Raw genomic sequence first — 16,150 nt, forward strand, 5'->3', positions numbered from 1 at the left:
AACATCTGTTGGCTTCCCTGCAACTTAATCCTGGTAAACATCAACATCTCGGACATTTAGCCCCCAGAAACAGTCATCCCAAGTCTTAAAGTTTCTTCTTCAATTATACGACAATCATCTGCTTTCAGTAAGCTGGAAGGACCTACGCAAGGCAGCTCCCAAAGTGCCAATTGTCTGGATGCTCTTGACCTGCAAAGGCAAATGTGATATATCGGGATTAGTTATTACCAATTGTTTAACCTGGGTTGCTTATCTGAGAGATTTTAATGAAGAGATATATCCTTTCCAGGTATTTAGTGAATGGTCAATATAGGCTTGCTACAACCATTTCCTCTTTTTTCAACATTGCACCTCACACATTCATCTCTTGAGCCAGAGTGGGAGGATGCAATCCCTTAACATACCTAGGGGTTTTGAACCATGAAAGAATTTGGGCACATGTCTATATGTCACAAGATTAACCTTTTATTTTTTAGTGCCAGTTTCAATGGCTCTTATTTTCATATGCAAATGTAGAATCAGGAATAATTCTTGCCTGTGGTCTTTTACTCTTAGAAGTATAAGCAGATTGTCTACTGCATAAAGTCATGTATAATGAACTTGCATTATTATAAGGCAGAACAACAGATGCATCTAAATTCATCAAATCACTATACAGCAATGATAGAAAATAATACGTCAGTAATTCCAATGAGTTCAATGTCATTATTTCTCCTATTTGGTGAGGTTTGCTAATGTAATTTTTAAAATCTATAATCTAATTTAATTTTAGATCATCTACTCCCTCCTATATTCACTTTCTTACAAAATTTAGATGGAAACATATATACCTACGCACATTGACAACAATAGAACAACTACTGATTTAGTTATTTGTTTATCCATGTGCAATCCGAATTAAACTGGCACTAAAAAATAAATAATAAAAGGTTAATCTTGTGACAAAACTCCTAGGTATGTTATGGGATTGCATCCTCCCACTCTGGCTCGAGAGTCAAGTTGAATGTGTGAGGTGTAATGTTGCAAAAAGAGGAAATGGTTGTAGCAAGCTTTTATAGCAATTTATTACCAAAACCTTCATCCTCAATCATGCTCTCAGGATAACTAGGGCCTATTAGAATGAAACCCTGCATTGTAACTTCCTACGTCTGTTAACTTTACACAGGCAAACTGGAAGTGAAGAGGTGAAAATTAGATAACAAATGGTTGCAACACAAAGATAGCAGTTGTAGCCTCAAAAAGCTGAGCTCTGCCCCACCACCCAGCACAAACTGAAAAGGGATGCAAGATCTACTTAGTACAAGTATTTGTGATGGAAAGATCTGACTCATGATTGCATGATGTACACTGTATTAAACTGTCTGTCCTGGTGATAATCAAGAAATTAGGTGTAACTATGATTGTAACATAGTTTCTTCAGTTTTGTTAAAATGATTCCATTGTAGTGATGAATCCTCCTTTATTATACTTTTTTCAGAAAAGTGAATTTCAGAAGTTTTTGCGCAATATGACAAAATATCCCAGATACAAAGAAACAGAAGATGGCTACTATAGAATAGGTAAAGAGTTACGTAAAATATTTTTCTGTAATCTAATCCAACAATAAAATTATATCATTTGAAAATGTACTTTGAAACAATATCTGAAGTTATTATCTGATTAAAAATTCTGTCTGTCATATCAGCAGACCAACTTCTAACACTTATAACTTGTCCATTTTAATGCAGGCAGAGCTAGATTATTTTAGATGCGTTAATGCTTCTGCTAAAATAATAGACAAGATTGTCGTTATGAACATTTTAAGTATTCATCTACTGTTGGCAACAGCAATTTCTAAGCTTTTGTGTGTAGGGTTTTCTTAGAATTTTGAATGAACTGTTATATTTCTGATCCAGACTTTGAATATTTACTTTGTTCTTATTTTTTTGTTAAGGAAGTTGATATGAGATGGGTGCAATTCTAAGCTGATGTCAGCCTCTGTCGTCTTTAATAATTCCTGCAACTTTGTACTTTACGCACGTATGGGTAGATATTATCTTGTCTGTCTGACAAATCAGGCGGGTTCCACTACCAATGTGGAATGCTCCCTGTCTGATTTTCTTCTTGGCAATGCTTTATGCCCAGATCATGTAGATGGAAATCATTTGTACAAGATTTGTGTTCAATTTACTTAGATTGTCTCACGGCAATCATCAACACAACGGGATCAATTTTCACTTTCAGCAGTAGTGGAACACTGGCGGTAATGGATCAGTCACCCATTATATACATCACCTGTTTCTCCTTTCTGATGAGGTCAATGGAAAACAAACTCAGCCAGGGTGTGTAATAGCTGGTTGATCAGTTACTGCCTGTTTTCCACCAAAACCAAAAGTGAAAATTGCCCTCAACATCTTTTCATGTGCTTCTAGAAAAACTCCTGGAATCAAGTTAATGCGTTTCATAGACAATGAATAAATTGTTAATTATTGACAACTAAATTCAATAGATGTTGGTACAGTTTATCAGTAACAATGGCTTTAAATTAGTTTTCAGAATTCTTTTTAAAATTTTTCAGATACAACTTATCCTGATTACTCCTAGACAAATTGAATAGTGTGATACTGGGTCTTGGAGATCCAAAAGGTTTCAAATTTGTTCCTATCTGATCTCAACTAAAGCAGAAAATCAGGGCATTACAATTGACTTCACTGCCCCTGAATGAGAGAGGGGGAAATTATTTGGAACCCTGAGGCTAATTACAGTCCCGTGATTCTTGCTGCAGAGCTACTAACACTGAAAATGTTAAAATAGTGTGACAATCCTTCTAGAAATGGAAGTTCAGGTTCTGGTTGAATGTACAGGGATCTCGTATCCCATGTTCAGTGCGCTCTTTTAACACCTGAGCTTCCATTTTTCTGAGATTAGCTCTCACCCGTTTCTTGCAATTTCTGTAAAGCAGGTTGTCCAAGCCCCCTCTGTTCATCTGGTTCACTTTTTCCATTGGAACAAACTACAGAGGACCTCAACATTTACACATTTCCTCAGTCCAACCACACACCAATGGTGATGGGGAGACCGATGGGAGAGGCAGTAGCAGTTCAGGAAATTCTCAGGTGCTGCGTTCTAAATGTTGCTGATGCTAGATTTTCCTCAGTGGAGTATAGGCAAGTGACTGCTGTCACCCTAGCTGAGGGATTTTCCAATTGAGAAAATGTCCTCACAATAAAAGCAACTCAAACTGGTAGATAAATAGCAAACCCACAAGTCTTGCTCTAGCCCTATCTTACCGACTTTGCCTAAACCAGCAAATATGGCCCCAACCTCGGTTACAGGTCAAACATTTGCCCTTCCATCTGGACTTATATGAACATATGAATTAGGAGCAGAAGTAGACCTATTGGCCCCTTGAGCCTACTCTGACATTCAATAAGATCATGGCTGATCTGATTGCAACCTCAACTCCACATTTCTGCCTATCCCGATAACCTTCCACCCCCTTGCTTATCAAGAATCTATCTACCTCTGCCTTAAAAATATTTAAGGACTGTGCTTCCACTGCCTTTTGAGGAAGAGAATTCCAAAGACTCATGACCCTCAGAGAAAAAAATTCTCCTCATCTCTGTCTTAAATGGGCGACCCCTTATTTTTAAATAGTGACCCCTAGTTCTAGATTCTCCCACAAAGGGAAACATCCTTTCCACATCCACCCTGTCAAAACCCCTCAGGATCTTATATGTTTCAATCAAGTCAACTGTTACTCTTCTAAACTCCAGTGAAAACAAGCCTAGCCTGTCCAAACTTTCCTTCTAAGATAACCTGCTCATTCCAGGTATTAGTCTAGTAAACCATCTCGGAACTGCTTCCAACGCATTTACATCCTTCCTTAAATAAGGCAATTGATACCGTACACAGTGCTCCAGATGTGGAGTCACCAATGCCCTGTATAGCTGAAGCATAACCTCCCTACATTCAATTCCCCTTGCAAGAAACAATAACATTCTATTTGCTTTCCTGCTTACCTGCGATACCCGTACACTAACCTTTTGCGATTCATGCACTAGGACACCCAGATCCCTCTGCATCTCTGAGCTCTGCAATCTCTCACCATTTAGATAATATACTTTTTTATTCTTCCTGCCAAAATGGACATTTTCACATTTTCCCACATTATACTCCATTTGCCAGATCTTAAGCTATCTATGTCCCTTTGTAAGCTCCTTATGTGCTCTTCACAACTTACTTTCCTAACTATCTGTGTCATCAGCAAATTTAGTAACCATCCCTTTATGCAAGTCATTTATATAAGTTATAAAAGGTTGAGGCCCCAGCACTGATTCCTGTGGCACACCACTCGTTTCATCTTGCCAACCAGAAAATGGCCCATTTATGTATACTCTATTTCCTGTTAGTTAGCCAATTTTCTATCCGAGGCAATATGTTACCCCTTACACCATGAGCTTTTATTTTCCACAATAACCTTTGATGCGGCACTTTATCAAATGCCTTCTGGAAATCTAAGTACAGTACATCCACTGGTTTCCCCTTATCCACAGCACATGTTTCTTCAAAGAACTCCAATCAATTGGTTAAACATGATTGCCCTTTCGCATTACCATGTTGACTCTGCCCCGATTACCTTGAAATTGTTTACATCCCCTACTATATAACATATTTAATAATAGCTTCTAACATTTTCCCTAAGACAGATGTTAAGCTAACTGGCCTGTACTAACTGCTTTCTGTCTCCCTCCCTTTTTGAATAAAGGAGTTACATTGGCTATTTTCCAATCTAATGGAATCTTCCCCAAATCTAGGGAATTTTGGAAAATTAAAACCAACGCATCAACTATCTCACTAGCCACTTCTTTTAGGACCCTAGAATGAAGTCCATCAGGACCCAGAGACTTGTCAGCCCGCAACTCCAACAATTTGCTCAGTGCCACTTCCCTGGTGATTGTAATTTTCTTGTGTTCCTCCCTCCCTTCCATTTTCTGATTTATAGCTAATTCTGGGATGTTACTTGTATTGTCTATGGTGAAGACTGATGCAAAATACCTGTTCAATTCATCTGCCATCTCCGTATTTTCCCTTGATTTCCCCAGACTCACTTTCTATAAGACCAAGGCTCACTTTGTTAACTCTTTTTTAAATATCTCTGACTATCTGTTTTTATATTTCTAGCGAGCTTTCTCTCGTACTCTAATTTTTCCCTTCCTATCAATCATTTAGTAATTCTTCTGGTCTGCTACCCATCTTCGAACAATTATATGCTTTTTCTTTAAGTTTGATACTATCTTTAACTTTTTTAGTTAACCACGGGGTCCTCCCCTTGGAATTTTTCTTTCCCGTTGGAATGTATCTATTCTGTGTATTCTGAAATATCCCCTTAAATGTCTGCCACTGCATCTTTATTGACCTATCCCTTAATCTAATTTGCCAGTTCACTTTAGCTAGCTCTGCTTTCATACTTCATAATTTCCCTTATTTAAGTTTAAAATACTAAACTTGGACCCATTCTTCTGTCCCTCAAACTGAATGTAAAATTCAATCATATGATCGCTGCTACCTAGGGGTGCCTTCACTTTGAGGTCATCAATTAATCCTATCTCATTGCATGATACCAGGTCTAGTATAACCTGCTCTCTAGTTGGCTCCAGAATGTGTTATTCTAAGAAACTATCATGAAAACATTCTATGAACTCCTCATCTGGGCTACCTTGGCCCATCTGATTTTTCCAGTCTATATGCAAATTAAAATTCCCCATGATTATCACCGTACCATTCTGACTCATTAAAACTAACCTGTCTTTCTAATAATTTCCCCTTGAATTTCTAATTGCTACATTCAGTTTATTTTAAGAAAAACTTAATCGTAAATTTCAGACACAAATTAAAGTGAAATGGGACAAAACCTATAGAAAAATGGACTTGAATTTACACAATATATCCATAGGTGAAACAGATCTCCAAGAAACTTCATATTTTAAATTGGGTGGAGTTTGAAATTCATGAAATCACAAGATTATTCAGACAGTGGGATTCTATTACAAAACTCAGGTTGCAAGCCTGTGGGACCAGTATCTCAGCGGAATTGCCAGGATATGCCTGCCCTGGCACTGATTCCATCAAAGCTTGTGGGGTCAGACGGAGGTCCCTTAATTTAAATATACCTGCCGACATCCATGCACTTAAGGATGCATCTTGGGCACCCATCCACTAGCCATGAATCCTGATGCTGAGTCTGGAATGAAAGCAAAATTGCCCGCTGAGGAACCAAACTGCTTTAAAAGAAAAAAAATCTTCTTTCTTCAGAAGCTTGGAAAATAGCCACCAATGTTCTTATAGTGTATGATCGGCCATTGGAACTTGCAACCTGGAATCTCTGCTATCAGCCACAATGCCAACTGCACCACTGGCTTTGTTTAGGGTAGGTGGAAGCTCCATTCCCAACATCAGGACCCAACTGCAATTTGCAGGAAGTCAGCCAGAAGGCTTTAACTTAGGCCTCCGAGTTAAAATAGTGCAGGCCTCATTTCTACAGCAGCTTGTGAATTTCACATGGTCTTTGCTATCCATCTACCTAAAACTCACCTAGACTTAAAATCAGGCCTTTGTTTGAAATAAAAGGATTTCCAGCTGCTCACCCCCATGGTTATTGAGAAAACAGGAGAATGTCAGTGGGATTATATGTGTAAATAGCCGTGTCCCCTTTTATCTGCAGAGCACTGTTTTTTTTTAAAAGGATTGGTACTGCTGGGTCTGAAATGGGGTCGTTTCATGACTTGAAAAGTGAGCTTCAAATAGCCAAACCTATGCCATTTCAACTTCATTTGGTCCAGAACATATTCCTGGTACCTTCAACTACAAATGGGAACATACTAGAATAATTAGAGATGGACATTTCCATATTGGATCATATGTCCTGATGTTCCACTGAAGGAACAGTAAGAAAAAAAAGATGCATTTAAGATGTCAGAACAGTTATATAACAAAAGGAAACATGTTGAATATACTATGGGTATTCTCGATTGTGAAGTCTGCAAGGGTAAAATTCGACTTCACTGGGGCTGTTGAATGGTCGTCGCATATCAGTAGCCAGTTATACATCCCACCCTATTTTTTTCTCCTTTCATTATCAGGTAGGATTTGTAATAGATCCACTACTGATCACTTTGTGTCCATGTTGTAGTTGAATTTTACCCTACATGTCTTCAGTAAAAACTTACATTTTACTCAGTGGCAAGAATTTTAACTTGTTCAAAACCTATCCACTAGCACTGTTAAAATTGGGCCCAACTGTTTTTAATGCTGCAGCATTTAATTTTACTGACAATTCAAATACATTTCTTTCTTTGCTGAATACCAAATTTGTAGTACGTCAGTTTTTAAATTGACAGTTGATTTATCATTCAGGTATGGACTCTAAATGAAATCTTCCAATTTTTTGTCAAAATATGACTTTTTTTAAAGGTGTGGCCTTGTACTCATTCTGAACAGAATACAGAAACTAATGCAGCACAGTGGTGCAGTGGTTAGCACTGCAGCCTCATAGCTCCAGGGACCCGGGTTCGATTCTGGGTACTGCCTGTGCAGAGTTTGCAAGTTCTCCCTGTGACTGCGTGGGTTTTCGCTGGGTGCTCCGGTTTCCTCCCACAGCTAAAGACTTGCAGGTTGATAGGTAAATTGTCCCTAGTGTAGGTAGGTGGTAGGGAATATGGGATTACTGTAGGGTTAGTATAAATGGGTGGTTGTTGGTCGGCACAGACTCGGTGGGCCGAAGGGCCTGTTTCAGTGCTGTATCTCTAAATAAAAAATAAATAGCTTGCTTACAACTGCTAGGATCAGCACAATCTTTCTATCACAGGGCTGGAGATGAAACCAATGTCAATCTATAACTTTACTCAGTGCCATTACAATTTTCCAGTTGGCTATGTTACCAGTTTAGTCTGTGCGTAGTTAAATCTATATTTTTATCTTGTTTTGTATGAATTGTAATCTTGTTTCATTTACATTTTAAGGTGCATTTAAGAATGGAATTGCAGAAGGTGAAGTTGATGCAGCGATTGGAAAAATTGAGGCTATTCGATTATCTATTCTTTCCGAATCTCCAGTTTGGGTTATACTGAGTGAGGTAATATTTCAGAAAGCATACAACATTCTAAATTGTTTCTATATTAATGAGATGGTCTTGACTTCTGAACCACAAGTCTTGTGCAGTTGACAGCATGTCCCCCATGTAATTTGTCGACCTACCTTGTTCCAGCAGCAGTGGACACTAACTTTTTCATTGGCCTCTAGATATGCCATCAGATTTCTCTCCTCCGTCTATAGATCTAGTAGGTGATCAAAGGCAGACTTAATCAGCAGAATGACCAGATGTGAACTAGAACAGTTGTTCAACCTGCCTGTGTTTCATCACCAGGAACCAGCTGAACATAGCCTCATAGTACCTTTATTACATGTTCATGGTGTGTTCTGGACACTACAGGTAGCCCACCTCTGAGTTGGTAGGGAAATTCAGTGCTGCAGCTAAAAGGATTAAGGCATCAAATATGGCTCCATGTGATGTCTGAGACTGGTTCTTCAGGAGATCAGGCCCACAAATTAAAAACTCCAGTTGAGGTGTCGCTATGTTCAATTTGGCAACAAGGACCCAGCTTTCTAGCCCCAAAAGAAGGAGGCCTACAAATGGCAAGATCCAGGCCAATGGAAAGAGTTGGCCTTGGCAGTAATTGCCACTTTGTTCCCATTAAGGAATACTTTCTGAAACCTGGACTGAATTCCATATGATGGCATGAAGAGTGCTTTCACACTCCTTTCATGAAAGAAAAATGGCTCACAGCCAAAGACAAGGAACTACCACCTCAAATTCCCAAGCCTTAGCCACCTCAGAGGTTTGTACAATTGTAGAAGAGGTAGGAGGCTTAGACATTAAGTAAAATATGAATAGGTCCCAATAGGAGCCACAGTGATCTGAACAAATGTGATGGCCTTTATATTGTTTATCAGTGAGGAGGGATATATGCAGAATGACTTGGTTAAGGTGGGGAATGCTTGTATATAGGAGTAACACAATCATATCAATGGTAGCCTTGGTAATTGTGCAGCAGAACTTAATGTTGGAAAGCGACCAAGTTGAGATTATTGTCAAAACAGAATCATGATGACAGGACATATTTGACAGTGAGCTCAGAACTTAGTCAGCTCAAGATCTCTCATGCAGTTGTCCAGCAGCTGACACAACTCTGGTATTGCTTTATGAGGGAAGTGTAGCCTTTTCAAACATCTCTCAGTGAAGCAGCCAAACTAGCTATGCAGACAGGGAGGTGTGGGCAAGGGTTGGAGGCCACTTACTGTGCCAGTAAGCCTGGCAGCTCTGTAATTATTATTCTGATCCTCCTCTTCCTGGTGAAAAGAGTGGACCAGGAGGAGGCCTGATTTCTAGTTGGTACACAATGAAAGCTGAAACAGTCAAGAAAACTGTTAGCAAAAAGATTTTTTTTTATTCTTTCATGGAATGTGGGCATCACTAGCAAGGCTAGTATTTGTTTCCCATGTCAACAGACTGGCTTGCTAGGCCATTTCAGAGGGCAGTTAAGAGTCAACCACATTGCTGTGGGTCTTATGTAGGCCAGACCAAGTAAGGACAGCAGATTTCCTTCCCTAAAGGACATTAGTGAATCAGATAGGTTTTACGACAATCAATGATTGTTTCATGGCACCATTAGTGAGACTACTTTTCAATTCCAGATTTTGTATTAATTAATTGAATTTAAATTCAACCAGCTGCCACGGTGGGATTTGAACCCATGTCTCCAGGGCATTAACCTGGGCATCTGGATAACTAGCTCAGTGACATTACCACTATGCCACCATCTATCCATATTGCCAAATTCAGAAACTTCTAAACATTCAAACTTAATTTGAAAAATTGTTTGTATTAAGGGGAACTTGACATCATAAAGATTTTAGAACAGGATAATTTCTACCTAATGTAAAGTCCTGATTTCTTAATGTGTTTCTAACTAATCCAATGCCAAGTTCTGTTCAGGTTTTTTAAATGTATTTTTCCTTTGCCCCATGTGAAACACCAAGAAGCATTTTACAGCATTAAACGAAGCATAGTTTGCCTAGAAATTCAATACAATGGTAAAATATGTGTGGGGAAAGGAGTGGTAGGATGTCAATCCACACAATTTACATTTAAGAGACATCTTGACAAATACATGAATAGAGGGATATGGGCCCCGGAAGTGCAGAAGGTGTTAGTTTAGACAGGCATCAAGATCGGCACAGGCTTGGAGGGCCGAATGGCCTGTTCCTGTGCTGTACTGTTCTTTGTTCTTTGTTCACACCGATTGATAGGAATATTGGCAGCACGTGAAATCGTGCTATCTCGTTTTAATGATGTGCGCATGCAGCTCATGCCTCCTGCACTGTTCATTTGGCTACATACTTAGCACGAGGAGCCCACACTACTTAAAGGCAGCTAGCATGTTTTAAAGACAGAATCCACCTCCCCTTTAAGAAATGCTGTGATACCCATCATTGAAATGGCTGACGCTGGGAGAGAGGGGGCACCAAGGGTCTCTGATGCTGCACTGGAGGCCTTCGTATAGGAAGTGGAGAGGAGGCGATACATTCTTTATCCCCCAGGAATCATAAAACTCTCTAGGTTGCTGATGAGGGAGTGTGGGAGGAGATTACCAATGAGGCCAGTGCCAGGAACATTGCTCCCAGGTCAGGGATACAATGCTGCAAGAAGTTTAATGATTTGACTAAAATTGTGAGGATAAGAGCAAATATCACCTGCACACCTCAAGTGCATCCTGGTTCACATGCCATTGTGCTGAGTGAGATCAGCACATAGTGTCCAATGAGTTGGGGAGGTCCATAATGGTGAGTGAGTCCTGCACGCAGCAGGTGACTCTCATCTGCAAAATTCTATGGCTTTAAATCCTACCAGCGTGCAAACCTAACGTGAGTGCTACTTCCTACATTAAAGTGGCGGGCTGCGAACTTCCAGTGTGCATGCATCAATCCTGTCATTGAGTCCTTAGGAGGCTACATAGTACTGGAAAAATGTGCACAGCACAGCCCAATTTCTGAGCCAAGTTCTTTAAATTATAAGAGGTGAACAGGATATAGTTTTATGTAATAAAATTTGCAAAATACATAAACTTGATATTTCTGCAATGTTTTCTCAGATATTCATTAAGACAGCTGCATAAATGCAAGAGTGAAATTGTGCTCCCCATCCAAAGTGCAACTGTTTCTTGAGCCTCTTCAATAAAGTTTGCTTGAGTGGAATTCTTCAACAACTGCACCATCTAGTGTGGTAAAATTAAAACAGCAATTGGGTAAAAAGCAAGTGAGACTGCTCATGTAGAAAGACCTGCAGATATGCAAAATTTTAAATTAACTTTGACCAAAACAAGTGAACTGTTTATTTATCTAATAATGACATTGTTTTATCATTCTTTACTGTTACCATGAGACTGACAAAATGCCATTTTAATGAAAGCTTCAGTGTAGTTGGGTTACATTACATTATTGTATGTTTATAAATGCATAATTTTTGCAGAAACAAAAGGTATGCTTGGGTAACTTTTTGTAATTGGCCCTAAGATAAATGATTTGACATTAATTTCATGAAGTCCAGTGTGATAATGATCTCCACTAATCTCAAATTATCTTTTTTAAGGGGGGGTGAGGGTCTCCTTTTACAGATTCCCTTTGTCATTTCCTGCCACAATGTTACTGCCAACTAAGACTGAGATGATTTGGATTGTAGCCCTGAGCAATGGCATTATATGAGCTGACTGAGTTCCTTGCACTTTTTGTTACCTTCAGAATTAAACTCGTGCCCTGTTGCATCAATTTTTTTAATCAACCTGCCAAAGAATTGACAGAAATTGGCCTAAACTACCTGGTCATGTAAATGCTATTCAAGGCTAGAATCCAAACTTTGACTCTATGACAGAAATTGCACATGTTGTTGTTGGAGCAAATAGGTTACTGAAGGTGTTGGCCCTGAGGCTTCTGCCAAAAGAATTTTGGGGCATATTGTTTTAATCTTTCAATGCTGTTAGAGATCTGGCAGTAGCTGGTTGCACTCAAAGCAATGCTGTTCTTAAACCCATTCACTGGTTCTTGTTGTTAAAGCAATTTTAGTTTATAAGTTTTATTCTAAAATTATAATTTGGATTTTATTAATATATTGGATACTATTTTTCAGCGCATTCACTTTTTATTTTCCTTTACAAGGCACTCCCCATCATACCATTATTATATTAAGAGGATGGGAGAGTACTTTGGCTGAATTTTTGTCAACACCAAGTCTTAACTATATGACAGGCATGTGCTTCAAGTGATTCAAGACTTACAGTGTAAATTCCTTCTACACGCATGTTCTGAGATGAGTGTATAACATTTAACAGCCTGTCTAAGGACCAACAAAACTTGCGCAGTTGAGGCTGCAGCCATGTCATCCACAATCACAATCTCCATTACAAGTTAAGTACTCAACCTCTTAAGATGCAAGGCTACCTCAACTTCTTGTTTTTTAAAAATATATCTTTCACAACTATCCACTAGTTTTGTACTGCATTGATTGGTATCCACCCATTACTTGCAGTAGGTGAGAAGTGGCGGTAACAGGGCATTTGTAGCAGGCTTTGCCCCCATTTTCTGGTCTGTTAACAAATGGTTAAATTATGGAAGTAAATGTATATAAAAGAAGCATTCTGGTGCGTCAAAGGCAGTGGTAATGTTGTTGGCAGCACATAGTGCATGAAGTCTTGTGGATATATTTTGCTCTGTGGATTAAGTTAAAGCAAAACTACTAAACTTTAATTGATTCATGTCAGTTTATGAAACAAATGCTTTAGCTTTAGACACAGTGAAAAATGTGTTCCTTAGTCTGGAAGATTTATGATATTGAAGTCAATGCGTGCTGTTGCCAAAGTATAGTAAACCCTCCAACACAACAGTAGCACTTTATCAAAGCTTCAATTGAAATTTAGGGCTGGATTCTCCTGATATCCCACCTGAAGCCAAGCAGGACAGTGGTGGGGAATGATGGAAAATCAGGGTGGTGCAGCCTTCAGACACCTCACCTCTCCATATCCACCCCAGCCCACACCACCCCACCACCTCCCCAACCCCCTACATATCCCTCCACCATCCCTACCAAGACCATCACTGGCCATTCCTTCCCCATTCGCTGAAAGTAGAGTGGCCCAGCTACCCTGTTTATTTCCTAGTATCCACCCGTTACTTGCAGTAGGTGAGAAGTGGTGGTAACAGGGCATTTGTAGCTGGCTTCGCCTCACTTTTTTGTCCCCAGCACTTACATGCTGAAAACCCAGGTCTTGGCCAAGGCCTTCACTGGAACATCCCTTCCAGTCATCAGCGTTTATGCCTCTTTATTGCAACTCCCTCCTCTTCTGGTGCTGCAGCAACAATCCTGCCAAAGCACCAGCAGAATTGGCTTCTTCTGCAGTGGCTGGATCTCTTTGGTAGCAGCAGCAGTCCCACCAGTAATCTATCCCGCATGTCAAATGACCCTGACTCAAGAAAATGGGTCAAGGTTACTGCAGTATTATGTCGGGCAGGAGACACTGGTGGGAGGAGAATCTCGCCCATAATGTTAAATTGGATATTTATCTGTTTACATTTTTAAAGACTTATGCACATTTTTAGCCTTGTTGGTGGATTCCATTTTAAGTTTTGTACTTAGTGGATTATAGATATGTTAATTGAATATTTTTAAAAATGGAAAAATAAAAGCAACCTGATCTGTGTACATTTTTATTGATGCCAATTATTCCTGTCACTTTCATTTGTACTACACACTAAGGACTGCATTTGAGCATGCCATACTTTATCTAGAATGCTTGAAATTTGCATTCACTTGTAAGTCAATGGAAATATTTTAGGGAACCTTTTGAAAATGGCTATGCAATTATTTGACATTTCAGAGAGTCCCAATCTTCTTCACTTGCCCTCCTCCATTGAACATCATGGATAGTGCTGAACTATAATTCTACAAACACCTAGAGCGCTCTTGTATCTGATCTAAAGTGCTGTTCTTCATGGGTAAGCCTGAACAGTGAACTCAGAGGCTACTTCTCTATGAAGGACATCACAGCTGAGCCTTCCCTCACCCAAAGTCCACATACGTACATTTTATAGCAAGAATTACTGGAAAGCGGCCAAAAGCAGGAATTATAGGCAATTTCCCTCTTCCATCCCAGAAACACTGAGGTTAATAATACCAGTCCCACTTGCTGCTCTGGTTAACTTCACAAAGGACTGGGATCAAGCCTGGTACCCTCATAATGTATGCCTCAGTTCCACAGCAGGCAGTGCCTTTATCCACTGAGTCAAAAGAACTATTTGATAGTTCTCAGAAAATATATATTTCAGGTCTAACCATGAAATTATAGGATACATTAATTATATCATTCTTATCGTACTTGTTTTGAAATGGGCACCCCAAAGACACTTTTTTTGTAAAAGCAGCATGTAGTTGATTCATACTGAGCTAAAGTTCCTCATCCTAATTCCCATTCAATGACATTTTTCTGATGATCATGGATGTTGGAATGGGGACAGGATTGAGCGTGCTCAAAATGTCACCTACTGTTAACTGACATTCACTACCAAGGCTCCTGCATGAAGAATAGCCAATTAAGTGTGTTGCTGCAGGGCGAAAGTAGTCTCAGAATCACAACACACCAGGAAACAATGCCTTCAGGAAAGGGTGAAAATTGGCAAACGACTCGCAAAAAAGCATACCACTGCTGCCAGTGAACTAAAAACACAACAGCCATTCTGGTGTAATCCTACTGTAACTGTTGCATGCATAGAACAGCCAGAAACCGGGCAAGAACTCAATTATAAATTTTCCAAGATGATCTTGTGCAAGTGGAGGTTTTGCTTGCTTCCTTCAAGGCCAGCATTGTAAGGGAGGAAGTAGCAGCTGTGAGTGGGAACTCCCGACATCAGACGTTCCCATGCCCTAGAGGCATAGTGTAGAATTGGTATGCCTGAGCAGACTTGGCATATCTCTAGCACTCCTATATGGGACCCTCTGACATTATTCCAATGGTGCACAACTACATGCCCCATCTGGTGGTGTTGGCCACATTTTCTCAGCTTATGGTTATCAATGTCAAAAGTTGGCAAATTTCCTAGGTCGGCACCTCTCTCTTTCGGATGAGGCATTAAACTGAGGCCCCAGCTCTCCTGGCAGGTGGATCTGAAAGATTCCAGGGCATTCTTTTGAAGAAGAGCAGCAGAGTTATCCCCAGTGTCTTGGCCAATATTTAACCCTCAATCAACATCACAACAGATTATTTGCACATTATCACATTGCTGTTTCTGAGAGCTTGCTGTGCACAAATTGTTGCCACCTTTCCTACAACAGTGACTACACTTCAAAAGTTCTTTATTGGCTGTAAAGCACTTTGGAATGTCCTGTGGTTATGAAAGGCGCTATATAAATGTAACTCTTTTTCTTTTCTTACATTGGCAGGATAATTTGGGAACCATCCCCCGATCCTGCAAACTTTGGTGTGGTTAGTGGTGGAGGCACTTACGCCTAGATATTTTGTGGCCATAAATTGAAGATGGTTATTATTTCATAATATTGATGGTGAGAAGCTAGAAACTGTGGATAAGCAGAGATTTAGGGACCAAGTACAGAAATCACTAAAAACTAGTGGACAGGTACAAAACATCATCAAAAATGTAAAGGAGTATTAGCCTTAATTTCAAGGGGGCTGGAATACAAAGTATGGAAGTTATGCTACAGTTATATAAAGCTCTGGTTAGATTGTATTTGGAATACTGTTTTCAGTTCTGAGTATCGCATCTCAGAAAGGATATATTTGCCTTAAAGTTGGTGCAGCGCAGTTTCACCAGAATAATATTGGGGCTAAAAGAGTTAAACGATGAGGACAGGTTAAATGGACTAAGCTTGTATTTCTGAGTATAGAAGAATAAAGGGTGAGCTAATTGAGGTTTTTAAGATAATTATAGGATTCAATAGGGTAGATACAAAGAAACCATTTCCTCTGGTGGCAGAATCCAGAACAAGGAGGGATAAACTTGCAATTAGAACTAGACCATTCAAGGAAGTCAAGGTACACTCCGTCTCAAA

The 16,150-nt window shown here is 39.6% G+C and overlaps 1 protein-coding gene across 2 annotated transcripts in view; it reads left to right on the forward strand.

The window, feature by feature from the left end:
- Positions 1-13,787, forward strand: part of LOC137375873 (alpha-1,3-mannosyl-glycoprotein 4-beta-N-acetylglucosaminyltransferase B-like) — a 222,318-nt gene extending 208,531 nt beyond the window's left edge. The window contains exons 13-15 of one of the 2 annotated variants that reach the window (XM_068043473.1): positions 1,478-1,559; positions 8,001-8,113; positions 11,190-13,787. In XM_068043473.1, the coding sequence (XP_067899574.1) occupies positions 1,478-1,559; positions 8,001-8,113; positions 11,190-11,213 (219 nt within the window). In that variant the 3' untranslated portion in view covers positions 11,214-13,787. Of the gene's footprint in view, positions 1-1,477; positions 1,560-8,000; positions 8,114-11,189 lie in introns of those variants that run through there. The other variant, XM_068043484.1, reaches the window with a different exon arrangement.
- Positions 13,788-16,150: the final 2,363 nt, after the last annotated feature.

The sequence above is a fragment of the Heterodontus francisci genome, chromosome 1 (assembly GCF_036365525.1).
Source record: "Heterodontus francisci isolate sHetFra1 chromosome 1, sHetFra1.hap1, whole genome shotgun sequence".
In the NCBI taxonomy this organism is placed as follows: domain Eukaryota; kingdom Metazoa; phylum Chordata; class Chondrichthyes; order Heterodontiformes; family Heterodontidae; genus Heterodontus; species Heterodontus francisci.